Source organism: Biomphalaria glabrata, chromosome 9 (genome assembly GCF_947242115.1).
Source record: "Biomphalaria glabrata chromosome 9, xgBioGlab47.1, whole genome shotgun sequence".
In the NCBI taxonomy this organism is placed as follows: domain Eukaryota; kingdom Metazoa; phylum Mollusca; class Gastropoda; family Planorbidae; genus Biomphalaria; species Biomphalaria glabrata.
Genome location: NC_074719.1, coordinates 43,378,586 through 43,396,110, shown reverse-complemented (window position 1 = coordinate 43,396,110; position 17,525 = coordinate 43,378,586). Strand labels below are relative to the sequence as shown.

General features: G+C 37.2%; 1 protein-coding gene across 1 annotated transcript; it reads left to right on the top strand.

Moving 5' to 3' along the window:
• The first annotated feature begins 338 nt into the window (after window positions 1–338).
• Window positions 339–8,992, top strand: LOC129928404 (salivary glue protein Sgs-3-like). The gene is made up of 2 exons (XM_056042647.1): window positions 339–407; window positions 8,429–8,992. The coding sequence occupies exons 1-2, from the start codon at window positions 339–341 to the stop codon at window positions 8,990–8,992; spliced, it is 633 nt and encodes a 210-aa protein (XP_055898622.1).
• The last annotated feature ends 8,533 nt before the right edge of the window (window positions 8,993–17,525 follow it).

The following is a 17,525-nucleotide window of genomic DNA, read 5'->3' as shown; positions in this document are numbered from 1 at the left end:
AAACTAATACAGCCACAAAAAGTCTCCTCGCGGTAATCACGCTGACTAGCTTCAGTGGGAAAAAGACGGCGATAAATCGCTCCAGCGTGATCAGTGTCACGATGCCGGAGCTGAGCTTGACTCCGTACGAAAACAAGAAACGCAAGGCCAGCGTGACGACGTAGAAAATGTACGAGATGCTTTCGTTGAAGTCCCAGACGTTACAGTAGCTCGTCTCTCTCTCGGAAAGAAAAGCGACAATTCTCGGAACGTTGAAAGCAGAGAGCAGCACCAATGAATCAGCGACACAGAGACATGTCAGAAGTACGTTGGAGGGTTTCTTCCAACCAGACTTCACGATGGCGACAATGCTGAGAATATTTCCGACAAGTCCCAAGACAGCAATGATAGGACTCACCAGTACAGCGGTAAGCGTACTGATCTTCCAAGACAATTGTGTATCTGCTTCTGGGTAGGGTGCGACGGTTTGATTGGTTCCATACGTTGAAATCATTGTTGTAACTGTAATGGACAATGTCTACTATCGATCATAACTCTTTGGGAAAATAATTGTGATAATAGATCCTTTTAATTTGTGTATACAGTATTTTTGTAGCTACATCAAATATCTTATACATGACACAAAGGACAACAAAAATAAACAAAACACAACAGTAAACAAAGTGACGAAGAATTCTGAGGGTGCAGTCGTCATAATTGAATGTTCCACAATATCTGATTCACCGGAGACAAAAGTTTTGATTTATATTGTCAAGCGAATACTGTGAAGTTTATTTTCTATGTATCCCAGAAAATTGGTTCCATGAACATTGTTATACTCAACAATGGGGACAAACAAACAGTGTCTATAATGTCCACTTCACCGGGGCGGGGTCAAGGGTCACTTAGTCACAAATGTCGACAGTTTGTTGCCTTTTTTTTATAGTTCATGATCATTTACACTGTTCATTGTGATATAACCGCCGCAGTTCATCAATTATAAATTCATTGTCGCAAATACAGGAGCATAAGCGAGTAGTCAAAACGAGATCAATTTTTTATGTTTATCACAAGAAATCACAATCTCCGATTTCTGGACACACATAGATCCGAAAGAAACTGTCATAGTTCAAAGTTCATGGTTCATGGTTGTACTTAAATATATTTGGTTACTATACAAACCAAAGTTCGAGTAATGTATGCTAGTTGAGCTTTGCTTCAAGCGAATTCCAAGTAGCAAAATTCCTGAAATGTCACCCTATGTCTGGTTATGTGACTAATCTTTTTTTTTATTCCATTTTTTTATTTTTATCATTTCGTTTCAAAATAAGTTGTTGTTATTAGGTTAACCCATCCACGTCCAGACCATACAGTTGAGCTGTCAAGATTAGTTATATAGTTCATGATCGAATACACTGTAATATTGTAATACAGCCTCTGGAGTTCATCAATTATAAAGTCATAGTCACAGATATAGGAGCATAAGCGAGTGGTCAAAACAAGATCAATTTTTTTTTAAGGAAACCTCAGAATTTGCGCTATTCAATTTTAGCTTTATCATCATAGGAATCCTTGGGCCTTAGGCCTCTTTTCTTTGACTCCTTTTTGGGCCCTCTTGCCTTTTTGTGGGCTCTTTTTTTTTATTATTTGTTAGTTTTCATGTTCATTACAGGGTTGTGTTTTAATTATCAAAGCCTCTTCGACATTAACAAGGACTTATTTTATTTAATTATTGAGTTACAATTTCAATAAATATTTAAGGTGATTATCTTAATGCATAAAAAATATTTAAAGCTTTAGTTTTCTTCAAATTAAAAATTAATGCTATGAAATTGTCACATATTTTAAATGCAGTCATATTTTAATGATACAATTGTAAATTCTAAGAACCGTGAATTCTGTTATAGAGTCCTTCATAATTGTATTTATATTGTAAATAGAGCCTCTGTATATGCTTGAAGATTATTGTGTGAATCCTTTTAAAAAAGTTTAGATCTTTCAATCAGCATAACAGCATTTCAGCACTTCAGGACCTATTGTAACTCTGTGTCGAGATGTATAAACATTTGCACTTCTGTACTAAGCCTCACTTCAGTACTTTTGCATTGAGCACTTCGGCACGTAGTATTTTAGCTATTCAGCACTCAACGATTCAGCACTTCTGTATTTTGTGCTTCTGCGCCTAGCGTTTCGGAACATATGACCTATGTACTTAGTATCAATTTACAACTTAGCGCTACTGTATTTAGCACTTCGATACTTAGCATTTTAGCACTTCGAACTTTAGCATTCAGGAACATTTTTTTTAATTCAATCTGCTCAGGCATATTTAAGGCACCTCATATTGTACTTAAAAAAAACAACTAAAAAAAATAGCCTCCGCAATTTAAATTCATGTACAATGACCATATTCTGTACACTTGTTGGACTTTAACTTGTAATATCTGTTTTAGTTTAACCTCTTAACAAAAGAAATAGAGAATAGATAAAGTTCAATATATATATATATATATATATATATATATATAAAGCACCAATTTATTCCAGATGAGTAATTATATCAGAATAATGAAACACCGTTCCTTTAGGGAATCATGATACTCCACTTAAGATTTAAAAGAAAATGTAACTGAAAAACAAAGTTCCTTTGTATTCAGTTTTTATTGTTTGCATTTAATGTGTAGGCGTGACATTGTCTATATTAAGATAATTATTGTATTACTTGCTACTGTTTAAACACAAGGCCCGCTACCCGATCGTAAGACTAAAGATACTATTTGCATTTGCTTCCCTTTTTTTAATGTTATCGCCTCTCGGTCACGTAATTATCTCGATGGCGGTGGATCAGTCTAAATTTAGATCGAACTATTCTTGCAAGGGAGGTGACTCAATGACGTAATTATTTATTTTTTTTGAAAACTAGTTTACTCAGGCTAAGAAGATAATAAGTTTAATTTCCGGGACGCGCTGGTTTATGCCAACAAACTCGTTCACCTTAAAAAAAACACCACCACCACCTTGACATTTACTAGAAGAAGGTAAAAAAATATTAGAGTACACAATAATTAAAAAGGTTTACTGAATACAAACCATAATGGGATCTGTTCTTTTGCCTCTCTATACATTAAATAGCTATCTCGCATGCAATACACTACAAACCATGCTACTACAATGAGCGTATGCCAGGCACTATTGTTAAATATTTAGTTTTTTATTGGGAAAAAAATATTGTATCTTTATTCATGAAAAATAGTTATGTAGGACACTAGAAAGTAAATTATAATAATTTAAACAATAGTAAAGTTCCCCATTCAGACTTTACGATTTATGGTTAAGTTCGTTGCTTTGGCCAACGGTTAACGATTAGGGTGTTATGTGGCCAGCACAACGACCAACCGCCTTTTTTTTCCAACTTAAAATTAAGCCAGGCTTAGAGTTGGGTGGACTCAAGGGCGCCCTGAAAAATGCCTGTCTTTACCGAGATTCGAACGCATTACCCCAGATTCGGAAGCCAAGCGCTTAACCACTCAGCCACCGCGACCCGAATTATAATTGAGAACATTTCAAAGATAAATTAAATTGTAATTAAGAAAATGTGAAAGTTTTGTCGTTATTGCACTTTTCAGAGTAAAAAGATTCTTCTCTACATGTTGAATTGTAAAATTCCCTATATGTTCTATATACGATAACATATAAGAGAGAATAAGAAAAGAAAGGAAAGCCATAGGAAGAATAGCTTTAGATTTAACTCCGTAATTATTTTTCCACGTTCTGACAGAATTGTTCATTATTCGCATTTTGTACATTCTACCCTGTTATGATTAAACTTCAATAACATTTTTGTTTTGTGATCAGAAAACGTTACTTTTGGTATAGAATTATAGGAGAATGCACGGCAATGCCTGCTCTTTATATATAACACAAATTGTAATTTATAAAACCAGAAATTAATTTAATTTAATAAGATCATTTTCAACGATGGTATTGTTAATTAGGAGAGAACAGGTAAGGCATTTTCTCCAGGCAACAAATATCCAATGTAAAACATTAGAAACATCTTGTCTTCACTTGTTCTTTAGTCTGTTAGACCGTTTGGGCACCACACAAGATCTGTCGACCATTTTTTTCCATTCCGCTCTATCTTTTGCCTTGGCTATAATCTCTTTCATGGCAGTCTCATCCATTCTTTTATGTTGTCTTCCCATCGCTTTCTCTGCCTCTTCTTCTTTTACCTGGTACTGTTCGCTGAAGGAAGGTATTCGCGAGCTCTGAGATATGTGATACGGCCTCATAGTTTAGATGGCGTGTTTTAACAATCAACTTTTGCAAAGCCATTGTTTTTCCTGGCTGATCTAAGAAACTTGTTCAATGCTCTAACCTTCACATTCGACAATCATGGTTATTAACTTTTTTTTTTTTTTTTTTACAAATCTCCATTATTAGCAGCATTTATTTGGGATTCTCACACTAAAAGTTTATCCCATTAATCAGCTCTTTTGTTTGCACTTTGAATTTTCACGTTCGTTGAACAACAACAAACAACAAATAAATGTTAGAAAGACGAAGAAGCGCAAGCAATATGAACGAATGTAGAGACGTTGTAATGGAAACAGAAGAAAAACATGACAAAATGAAAAGAGGAATATTCAAACATAAAAAAATACACTCATAAAAATTGAAAGAAAACAATATTGAACTGTTACCAACTAATTACTAACAACTATTTTTTAATGCCTGAAGCGAAATGACCGTAGAAAAGCAATACTGTAGCGCTGAAATTGGAAAACAAAAACTTCATATTTTTGCTTATCAATACAAACGTGTTCTGTACATTGGAAACACAATAAAAATCTTTGCTATGTATGTATGAAAATGCCCTATGTATTAGTTAGACAGAGACACCTGAGAATATTAGATGACGTGAACAAGTAGATTTCAGCTAATTGAGACTTATGTTAGTAAAGGATGCCCGTAACAAGCTGCCCCGACACGACCAATATTAAAATGTTTCCTCTCAAAACTGGACACAACAGAATGAGATCCATTGTCAGGTAAGAACAGAGACTAGTGAGATTTGCCCTTGTGGAGCATCACCAAGGATGCCGACCACCAGAACAAAGCTGCATTCATTATCTACTTGGAGAGCTGCCAGATCTGGAAACCGCTGCAGATTTCCTTGCACATATAGATAGATCAACTCGTCTGAACCTTTCGACATAAAAATGTTGAACGCAGGAAAAGGAGAAGCAATATGTCGGAACGTTCTTGAACATCTTGGGATTTAATTTATTATTGGTTCATTTCTACACCAATATTAACTCTTTCTCTCCGTAATTATTTTTCTCATTCCGATAGTATTATTCGTATTGCTCATTTGCATTTCACTCTCCTGTTAGGGTTAAACTTCAATAACTTTTTTGTTTGTTATCAGAAAATGTTTTATTTGGTATTGAATTATAGGAAAATGCACGCTCTTTTTACACAACACAAATTAGAGTTTATAAATTCAAAAACCAAATTTAGCTTAATGGGAGTCAAATCAACGTTGTCATCGTCAATTAGGAGAGAAAGAGTTAAAAGCCTGTAGACATTTGCTAATAAAGTTATGTTCGTTTTATTCATTAAAGAGGATTTAAAGTTTTTACTCATAATGTTTGTGTCCGTTGATAAATACGTCCACAGCGAATGTTGGTGTACGTACTGATATAGAGTGCATTCAGCTTACACACACAAAATGGGATCATCTTTTTATTCACCACCAATCAGATTACGTTGAGCGGGACAACTGGATGTTTTGACTAATGAAATTGAAATATGACTAACAAAGATTATTTTAACATGATTGATTTTAAGTGTGCTACGGGTGATCAGGTTTAACTCTCACGGAATTCTGCATGGGTTTAGGTTGAGAACAAAGGGCTTAGAGAAATGTATCGTGCTTGAGCTGCCAGAATGTTTTCCTAATTTTGTGGCATGCGCTCTGGGCTGTCCACCGATGAATTCGATGGTACCTTGCTCAAACCTTCCCGCCGTCTCCGGTCCGTCCTGCGGGAGGTTTGGTCTGCCCGCGACCATCCCCAGTCGTCCTGCGGGAGGCTTGGGCTGCCCGCGACCATCCCCAGTCGTCCCATATAACGGTTTGGGCTAAGATGTAGTTATCTTCAAAATATAAAGGTACATCCGAAACATTATTTAAAACATTTTACAAAATAAACAAACCAGGCGCGGCTGATGGTAAATAACTTGACTTCAGTCATTAGTTAATACGAATGATGCTGTACGTCGTTAAGAGAAGGGATGATAGCGAACTTTTTCATTTTTATTTTATACATTTGAACGAAAATGTACACGTAATCATTTCTGCTGCCATTGCCTTGTTTGTAGAATATTTTAAACCCACAACTGATTCTATGGCTCGCTCGAAGGTTTATAGTCTCAAACTACAAGTCTCATTTCTTTGCCCTACTCCAGCTAATTTCTGTGTATATTTTCTTCTAAACAGATATATCGTCAGATGGGGGGGGGGGGGGGCGGGGAGTCAGGGGGATGTATGGCGAGAGTGAGTATGTTACTTTGATATTTTGGTAAGTTGTTATATCTCTTTGTTTATGTACTCCCTGGCCCAGGTTATGAATGTGAATTCTCTCAAAAAGGTATGAACTGAATGGTTTGGTCTTCATTGAATGTGCGAGAGAGTGTGTTAGTCTGTGAGGTCTTCTTCCCGGTCCAGGAAGGTTGGACGGTTGCTCCCTGGACTGGTGTTTATGTATTAATATGTCATGAGAGTTGATGCCATTATTTTTGCTCTATTGGATATTAAAGTGATCTGGAGTTGGGGTATATCCAGTAATAAATGCTCTTAATTGTAAGTAACCCCTAGCGAGCTAAGACAAGCATTAAAAAGGATCTCGTCAATAACCATAATTAGATTATTAAATACATAATGAGGTAATACTACATGCACTACGGGATTTTCTACAGGAGTGATTGAATAAGTTCACGAAATGTATTTTTCCTAGTATATTTTTTACGAATATTTTTTTATAAAATGTTCACTCTGCTAGACATTATAGCATCATCTAGTTGCATTTCGGTTTCATTTCTGCAACAAAAAAGTCCATTTCTTTCAGAACAAAGAGATATAAAGGTGAGTAAGACTATTTGATTCACTAGCTCGTATTTTGTGTTTTTGTTGTAATTATGGACTTACCTCCCTTATCTGATTATTGTAATTTAATAGTATACATGTGTGAGATTTCTTATTCCCCGGGCATGCTAGCCTGCCTCATAGTAGCGCCCGGGTGGAAACGATCGCAAGAGGAAACGATTAGGCTAAAGGGTAGCAAAACAAGACTCCCGTGGGGGTGCCTAAGGGGGTGCGAGAGCATCCTCATTGCACTGTTGTAAAAAAAACTCCCACATTCTTGTCACAAACCAGGCGCCGTTCCTCAAGGGGCCGTTACATGATTGGCGTGTCCTGCACGGCTAGCCTGGTATAGAAAAGGAAAATGGTGGGACTCCGGTGTACGCGGCCTCTTGCCGCGAGTCTGACACTCTGCCTCACAGAACAGTGTACACTGTACACATTCAGGCCGGTGGTGAGAGGAAGCTCTTGTTTACTTTTGCTGATCTAGGGTTCCAAGAGCTGGAGGCTAAACTCTACCTGACAGTTTCAAGAAGATTTCTTATCCCGTATGGGGGACGAAAGTATGCCAAAAGCAGTCTTTTTTTTTTGGTGAGCTAAAAGGTGGTCGACATAAAAGAGATGCCGCAGGGAAATGCTTTAAAGACCAGCCTAGACGCCAACATGCCTTAGCTGACATAGAAGAGAGCACCTGGTTGCATGCGGCCTCAGAACGAGACAGCTGAAGGTCACTCACAAAGACCGCAGGCTATACATTTGAGATTAAAAGAAAATCCGCTGCCGAGGACAGATGCAGACGGCGAAAAGAAAATCTTAATCGACTATCGGCGGACAATGTTTATGCTTGCCCTGAATGTGGCAAAATATGTGTCACAGCCACAGGAAATACTGCAATACTCATTAATCTTCGGACTCGAAGACAAGCCTTGTTATTATGTTTCACTCAAACTTTACATCACAAATAAAAGAAAATAAAGCTTGTCTCTATTCTATTTCAATATTTTATTCTTTGAAAAAAAGAAAAAAAAAGGGGGGGGGGTGTTAATTAAAAATGTAGTTTCATTGTATATTTATAAAAACATGTTTGATTATTAACCAAAATAGAATGACACTATTTCACAAATAAAAGCACCGGAGCTTAGAGACTATTACATCTGTCATAGTAGGACCTTTAAACATATGTATTCTGTTTTACCCAGAAGCGTCTCCAACAATATCGTCACAAACTGTATGAGAAGTTTCAAAACTTGATCATTCTCTTTTTTTTTCTCAAAAGTAATACGTAAGCAATAAACGTATATCCAGATACAAACACTGTATGCACCTTGTTATACTGAGAACCTTCACGTGCACAAAGTCCGCCACAAGACCACAAAAAGACCTCAACAAGAGCTTAACAAGACCACGACAAGACCACAACAAGACCTCAACAAGACCACGACAAGACCACAACAAGATCACAACAAAGACCACAACAAAGACCTCAACAAGACCACAACAAAGGCCACAACAAGACCACAACAAGACCACAACAAGACCTCAACAAGACCACAACAAGACCTCAACAAGACCACAACAAAGACCACAACAAGACCTCAACAAGACCTCAACAAGACCACAACAAGACCTCAACAAGACCCCAACAAGACCACGACAAAGACCACAACAAGACCTCAACAAGACCTTAACAAGACCACGACAAGACCACAACAAGACCTCAACAAGACCTCAACAAGACCACAACAAGACCACAACAAGACCCCAACAAGACCCCAACAAGACCTCAACAAGACAAGACATCAACAAGACCTCAACAATACCCCAACAAGACCTCAACAAGACTTCAACAAGACCTCATACTTACCATGAAGATGATCTAAAGACAATAAAACCTATTCAGGCCTTCGTGTGTCATATTGACCTAGAAAGACCATCGTTTAATATTATTAACAAGCCTTTTCCCTTTTTTCCAAAACCTTTATTAACCCTAACCCTACTGTCTTGTCAAAATCATGTACATGTTTTTCTTCCACTTTTTATTCTCGAATCAAGTTGAAATTTTGTCTTGTAAAACACCAGGTCTATGAGCTTATTAAAATGTTTTGCCAATGCCAAGTCTTGTAGAAACAACATGTTTATAATGACAACAATTAAAACTAAACAAAACACATCGTTTATGGCGAGTTTTAGAAAAAAATTCTAAGAATATAGGATAGTGTAAGGGTTTGACCACATCTCTCCTCTAATCTCAGTGTTGGCACTGCTAAGTCCAAGCGTCGTACGTATAAGACATTATAGACTTCTTTTTTTAAATTGTGTATATGTCGGTTTGATATATGAGATGCGATATGTGGTATGTCAGTGGTATGTGTCCAGAAGGATCACTGGTATGTCAGTGGTATGCGTCCAGAATGATCACTGGTATGTCAGTTGCATGCGTTCAGAATGATCACTGGTATGTCAGTGGTATGCGTCCAGAATGGGCAATATGCCTGAATCTGGCACTGATTATTTAGTGTTGAAGGTCCAGAATGGACACTGATATGTCAGTGGTAAGCGTCCTGACATGATTATTAATCCATTTATTAACCTTCTGACTAGACAAACGGTAAGACAGTGTTACAGTGTGAGATTTGAACACGAAGACGTGCAGGAGCAAGTTTCAGCGTTTACTCAGTCACTCAGTGCTGTACAAAGAGAGAGGGGTGATAATCTACCATACTGCATTTACTTACTACTTGCCCTGGCGGTTCTAAATCTGTTCCGCCGAATTAGTTTTATATTTTAATATGTTTACCAATACATACTTGTTTATGTCAAATTTCATTTCTTTTTCAATTTCGAGTTTAAAAACAGGTCACTAAAACGTTGCTTAAACTTTCTGTTGAGAAGAAAATATACACAGAAATTGCTGGAGTAGGACAAAGAAATGAGACAATCTCCCATGCCCCAGAGAATTAACGAAGTACTGGCCCACGCTGCCATGTCTGTTATGAATACTGTGTAGAACAGAGTTAGTGTCATATACCTCGGCACGTTGCATCCAGTAATGATCAAAGCCAAGCAGAGGGTCACCTTGATCAGTCGTCTCTCTTTCTCGGACAGCGCTGACCCTTTCAGCCAACCTTTGCGCTGTGTGCCCGCCACGTTCGTGTGATCTTTTCTTTCAAGTCTTCTAACTTTCGAGCTTGACCTTAAAGTGAAGGTCATCCAGACCGTGCAGAAGATAAGTATCGCCTGGGAAAGCAAAGATAAAAACATGGCGCAAGTAATGTCGATACTCCATTCAGTTTCAGAGGAATCGTTTTTATACGTAAATGTCAAGACCATGTAATTGAGATCGCTTTGATCAAAGTATTTGCACGATACCGATTCGTAGAGCACTGTGATCGATGCGAATATCTGGTAAACTATTCCCATAAAGAGACAACTTGTCAAGATGATAATAATGCTAGTTAGTTTGGTGCTAAATATTTGTTTAACTTTAAATGGAAGAACTACAGAACAACATCTTTCAATTGAAATGAATGTCGTTATCCAGCTGGATATAAAGAATCCTGGATATCTAATCCAACCTAAAGGTATAAATGATATTGACCGGAAGTCGACTGGACAGCTCTGACACGTGTAGCTTATGATGTAGCTGACCACTATCAACATCTCGGTGGCACTAGTGCAGAGATCCGAGATGGACAGTGCGACAGTTGCCACGCTTACACTGCTTCGTATCCCTAGACTGGTCAGTATTAGCAAGTTGATGGCGTTAGTGCAGACGCCACTGACCGATGCTATAAAGTGGAGTGGCGCTAAAAGTAGTTTCTCTTCTACTGATATCGTCAAATCTGGAGCCACGAAACTCTCGACCACTGTCTCTGTGACATTCTCACTCCACCCGCATTGAGGCATGCTAGAAATGAATAAACTAGATCATATGCTTGTGAATTACACCATTTAAATATATAATAAAACTGAAAGATTGTAAACATATTCTTTAAATCTTTTCTAACCCAATTATCTTAGACATTCTTTTTTTGAAGTAACGTCTGTATTATATAAGATAAGATTAATTGTCTTCTTCACTAATACATAATTTTAAAATCATAATTTCATACTATTTTACTTCATTAGAAGATCTGGTATAATTGCACAACGATACGACACACCCATAATTAGTAGTCCGCATAATAACCCATTGTGTACCATCTATTTAGCTTAGCTTTTGTATGTATAATAATAACCAATCATTGTTTTTCCTTTTTTTTTTTTAATTGTTATGCTGTTGTAAGATAAAGACTACTTTATTGATCCTTATGGAAATATGTTGTGATTACAAGGACTCTTTTCTAAAAAAAAATAAATAGGATATGTTAAATTTTAATAGGTTTAATTCAACAGAAACAATAATCTAGAGCTCTAGACTAGTAATCTAATACAACTATGACTTTAAGAACTACAATGGTATTAGTGTTTTAGAGACAATGTGAACGTTACATATTAACATGCAATTAACTTAGTTCTGTCTAAAGATGACATACTGTGTGGATCAATGTATTGATTATTATCATCAGTCCGTCCATTGTATGGCATTATTGTACGTGTGAGTAGAAAACATGAATTAATGAAAGTACCATCAAGTAACAACTTTTAGATCTAGTGGCCACTGTGCATGACCAACTATTTGCTTGAACATACGTGTATAAACTATTTTGGGCTTATGGTTAAGATCACACTTCCATTTCGAAGCCCGAACAAAGTAATCGAATATGTTAACAGCCCTGTCTATGTCACGTGCCTCGGTGGACCAGTATTAGCACGCGCTGTTCTCTATGGTCCACATTTCATTCGCAGTTATTTTAAAATCCGTGGACAAGAAAATTTGTCTGGAAGGTCTTTAATTCTTTTGTTAGATGCCTTATCCCATATGCCTACTTCAGTCGTAAGTTTATCGTGTGGTCTATACTGCGATTAGAACTTGACTCTTTTTCTGGTGGGACATGAAATGTCCACATTCAACACAGATTTGGTTTGGAGGAAGAGGAATTATGTTCTCTGGTTTGGCTCGCTTATCTCCCTGTTTTGTAGCGAATGCTTTTACAACACAAAAACGTAAAACTTCTACAAAAACTTCTTGAGAATCCCTTCATGTTTTAGTGATCTTAAAGTGAAATATAAATTTAAGGCTTATAGGTTCAGTTAAAGTTCGCTCTAAAACATTGCCGTTTTCATGACTTTGCTATTAAAATAATTGCTTATGTTCATATAAGAAGATTATCTCCCTCTACACAATGTGATATTTATTTTTATCGATTGAGACGGAATAGGCTGAAATACTCGCAGTGTAGGGATAGAGACACCTTGTGAGCCGCAGATTGTATTTAGTTAAGATTTATACTACAATGAACCTCGCGAGAACATAAGGAAGAGCTACTAACGCTTTACTGGCTGGCCACCTTGCAATGTGATTACGGTGCATCACGATACAATGTAGCGCCTGGGAAAGCAAAGATAAAAACATGGCGCAAGTAATGTCGATAATGTTGTATGGCTAAAGTTGCTATGTTAACAAGTGAAAAACAAAACACAAAAATAAGAAATACTTTTTTTTTTGTAAATACAAAGCTTATCTAAAAGAAAGAACTGCACTGTCACTGCAATATAACTCCAAACAGCTATTTTTAAACTCCCTTTTCTTAGATAAATAAAACAAAATTAATGAATTGCTCTAATTGATTAACTAATGTATTGTTTTTTTTTATTGATTTGTATATTGTCATCGACTATAAATAATTGTGCTAAATTTCATCTTGATCCGAGAATGGGAAGTCGGAAAAAAAACAACATTTAAACGAATCCTCCCAGGCAGACAGAGTAAGCTAATATAGGCTTTGTAACTACTGTCAAATGTCTAAACGATAACTCTACTAACAAATGAATTAATACTAATAAAAAGTAAAGTTCTTTCAAACCTTGCGATCTATGGAGCAGATGATGTTAATCTCATTAATTTCTTTGGTCAAAGGTTAACGAGCAGTGTGTCATATTTTACAACGACCTACCTTCTTTACTTCCCTTACTTCCCTATGTCTGGTACCCATTAGAGTTGGGTGGACTCAGAGGCGCCGTAAAAATCCCCGAAATTTAAAATTTCTGTCTTTACTGAGATTCGAACCCAGTACCCAAGTTTTCAAAGCCAATTTAATAACCCCTCAGCCAACGCTCTAACTTTACTTAAATGAATTTATGGGTGAATTTGATCATTCTGATTGGTATGTCACTAGCATGTGTGCTTTTATTTGCGGTTTTATTATATGGACCTTACAATATCTGCGGCATTAATCGCGAGATCTGAGAGGGGAACTTTTTTTTTCTAAATTTAGAAATGGTAATTAAAATAAGATTCATATAATAACTTTCGTTTTCTTTATGAAAAGATATCATCATGAACAATGAATGCCTATGTTATCACATAGATTTATAGAAGCACTTTTATATCGAATTCTCTCCATTTGATTAATTGTTTGACATAAAAGATGCAATGTAAACGGGCACGTAATGTCTATTCAAATTGTCATGTACCGTGTGCCATTTAGTACTTACTTATTTACTTATTACAACAGCACCACTAGAGGTAAGTAAAAACATAGGTAGCCCTTTTAATAGACAACGTAGTGCATATCTGTTTGTATGTGTTGATGAAGTTGTGACCAGTTGTTGATGAAGTTGTGACCAGTTGTTAATGAAGGTGTGACCAGTTGTTGATGAAGGTGTGACCAGTGGTTGATGAAGGTGTGACCAGTTGTTGATGAAGGTGTGACCAGTTGTTGATGAAGGTGTAACCAGTTGTTGATGAAGGTGTGACCAGTTGTTGATGAAGGTGTGACCAGTTGTTAATGAAGGTGTGACCAGTTGTTGATGAAGGTGTGACCAGTTGTTGATGAAGGTGTGACCAGTTGTTGATGAAGGTGTGACCAGTTGTTGATGAAGGTGTGACCAGTTGTTAATGAAGGTGTGACCAGTTGTTGATGAAGGTGTGACCAGTTGTTGATGAAGGTGTGACCAGTTGTTAATGAAGGTGTGACCAGTTGTTGATGAAGGTGTGACCAGTTGTTGATGAAGGTGTGACCAGTTGTTGATGAAGGTGTGACCAGTTGTTGATGAAGGTGTGACCAGTTGTTGATGAAGGTGTGACCAGTTGTTGATGAATGTGTGACCAGTTGTTGATGAAGGTGTGACCAGTTGTTGATGAAGGTGTGACCAGTTGTTAATGAAGGTGTGACCAGTTGTTGATGAAGATGTGACCAGTTGTTGATGAAGGTGTGACCAGTTGTTGATGAAGGTGTGACCAGTTGTTGATGAAGATGTCACCAGTTTTTGATGAAGGTGTCACCAGTTGTTGATGAAGGTGTGACCAGTTGTTGATGAAGGTGTGACCAGTACCCTCACTAACCGCTTTTACTTTACCCCAACTAATTTGAGGTGCCTATCAGAGTTGGGTCACTCTGAGGCGCCATTGAAATCCTGAATTTCTAGTCTTTACTGGGATATGAACTAATGCCTCTCGGTTTGGAAGCTGAGTACTCTACCACCACTTAGAGTGTTTTATTTTGTTTATATTATTAACATACATTTGGGTGATTATTCAGTAAATCTACAACGGGACATGCAATAGTCCATTGACAAGATGTGAAAACAGTAATCTGAATTTTTATTTCTTATAAACATTGTACTATATACTAGTTAAAAGAAAATTGATAACGACGAGATTTTAACTATATTTTGTATATATTATTCTTGGTCTTCATTTCATGAATATGTTAATATAAACATTTCTGTCTGTTCAAAATGTTTATTTCAACTAGGTGAAGTATGATTATATGATTGAAAATTCACTTCTTGAATTGCACAAAAATAATATATAAAATGAAGGGAGGTAGCTCGGATTGATATATTACTCATTTTGCCCCATTTCTACGTTTATCTCCCTTAGTTTATTAATTCAATTCCCATTTCAGATCTTGCGATCTATTGGGCAGATGATGTTAAGGTCATCTGTTTCTTTGGCCAACGGTTAACCAGCAGGGTGTTATGTGGCCAGCACAAAGACCAACCGCTTTTACTTTTTCCAACTAAAGTCAGATACCCATTAGAGTTGGGTGGACTCAGGGGCGCCCTAAAAATCCCGAAATTCAAAATCCCAGTCTTCACCGGGATTTGAACCCAGGACCTCAGGTTCAGAAGCCAAGCGCTTAACCATTCGACCACCGCGCCCCCCTGATGTAGTCTACAAGTTCTGTGTACAATTTTGAAGATGAGACTTCCTTTCCTTAACTATTTAACAGTACAGATGACTATATCATTGGCCTCCTTCAGTCGTAGAACGACTATGGGTCATCTCAGAGCACACTTCCTCATGTGGCTGTGGAGCCCTATTTTGGAGAGACACTCCCGTCCACAGATAGCGCAGGTTAGGGTGGCTTTTGCTTCGGCGGTAGAGGAGCTGGCCGTTTTTGGGATTGTACGTTTTTCTTCCTGAGCTGAGACCCATGTACTTTCACTGTCCATAGCTTTTTTGGTCACTTTCTCTCTCCATCTGTTGCGGTCTAGAGCTATGTCTTCCCAATTGTCAGTATTGATGTTCACTGATTTGAGGTCACGTTTTATTACATTTATGTAACGGAGGTGGGGGGGGGGCGACCAGTTTTTCTTGTGCCAGTCGCGAGTTGACCATAGAGGATGACTTTTGGGATGCGCTTGTCCTCCATCCGGCGAACATGTCCAAGCCAGCGCAAACGGCGTTGCCTGAGGGCTGTAAAGATGCTGGGAATACCTGATCGCGCAAGGATCTCAGTATTGCACACTTTTTCTTTCCATGTGACATTCAAGATCCTACGGAGACATCTCAAATGGAATGAGATGGCTATATACCTCCGTGCTATTGTCTCAGATGAATGAAACCAAACCTGAACTATTGTCCAGAATTGCACAGTCCACAGCAGCATTTGCACTCTGGAAAGACGTACGCAAAACCCTAGACACAAAATCAGATTAATGCGCTCCCTGGTGATGGTGGCATTCCTATGTGCTTGCGAAACCAGGACACTGATTGCAGAACTAAAGAGGAGGATAGTAGCAATCGGATTGGGATGCTGCATTGAGATCCCATGAAGATATACATAGACCGCATCACAAACGATAAGAAACAGAATGAGTTTAGCCATTGGAAGCCATCCTGACATGCTTACTACGCAAGCTTAAACTCTATGACCATATCGCAAGGTTCTCGGGACTCGAAAAGACCTTCTTTCAGGAAACAGTACCAGGAAAAAGAAGAAACAGAAAGCGATGGGAAGACTACATAAAAGATTGGAAGGGCCTGTTATTGAACGGTATTTTATCCATAACAAAAGAGAGGAGTGGAGAGCGATGTCATCAGATCATATGTGGTGCCCCAACAGTCCAAATGACTAAGAGGTAGATCTAGGTGAAGGAATTGTTACACCTTTTGGATAACAAATAGTCTAGGTAAAGGCTTTGTTAATTGTATTTTATTATTATTCTTTGTTTTGTTGTGTTTCGTAAGTTAATAGACTTCACTTTGAAAAGTACTAGACATATATTACCAGCGGACGCGGGTCTTAATTTGCGTATCACTGTCAATATAGTCACTGAGAGTGTTTTGTAAACAATTAAACGAAATAATAACGTTATAAGTAAAGCGAATGCGGAATGCGTAAATGTAAAAATAGTATGAATGGAGCATTCAAAATAGCCAATCGACTTAAATCCATTTTTTCAAATAAAAACATTTGCTTGTAGGACTACATATAATTGACTAAAATTTGAAATGAATAGACTTAATTTCGTAAGTTCATGTGTTAAAGTATAAAGTAGATCTTGAGTTAGACATAGATTTAGATCTGGACTAATCTAGAGTTAAATATTGGCTTGGATAGAGTTCATTCTGCGAGTGGGTGAAGGCTTCGCTCTGCGATTGTGTGATTTTTTTATTAGATGTACGCGATTCATGAATGAAACTATTAGAATATATCTCAACACGGCTTCGCAGCTTTAGCGAACGAATGTATGAAAAATGCTTTAGGAAAACAAATTTGAATGTAAATTTGATTTAAATATGAAATGAGTGGACTATAATTAGTATGTTTATGTGTTAAAGTATAAAACTATCTTTGCGAAGAGAAGTTATATCATCTTAAAGTTGAATTAGAGTTTTAGACGTAGGAATAGAGAGATGTGTAACATTACGGTATTGTCTAATGAAAGAATGTACGTCAGGAATTCTTAATTCGCAGATATAAGGAACAAATTTATGTAAAAAATGCTTTTGAAACACAAATTTGAGGGTTAATTTTATTAAATAATGAAACTAATGAACAATATTTAG

Excerpts from the sequence above, each read along its gene's own strand:
- LOC129928404 (XM_056042647.1), top strand. The coding sequence starts at position 339 with ATGGCGACAATGCTGAGAATATTTCCGACAAGTCCCAAGACAGCAATG. Across the intron at positions 408-8,428 it reads TAGGACTCACCAGTACAGCG|ATACAAACACTGTATGCACC; the intron begins GTAAGCGTACTG and ends ACGTATATCCAG.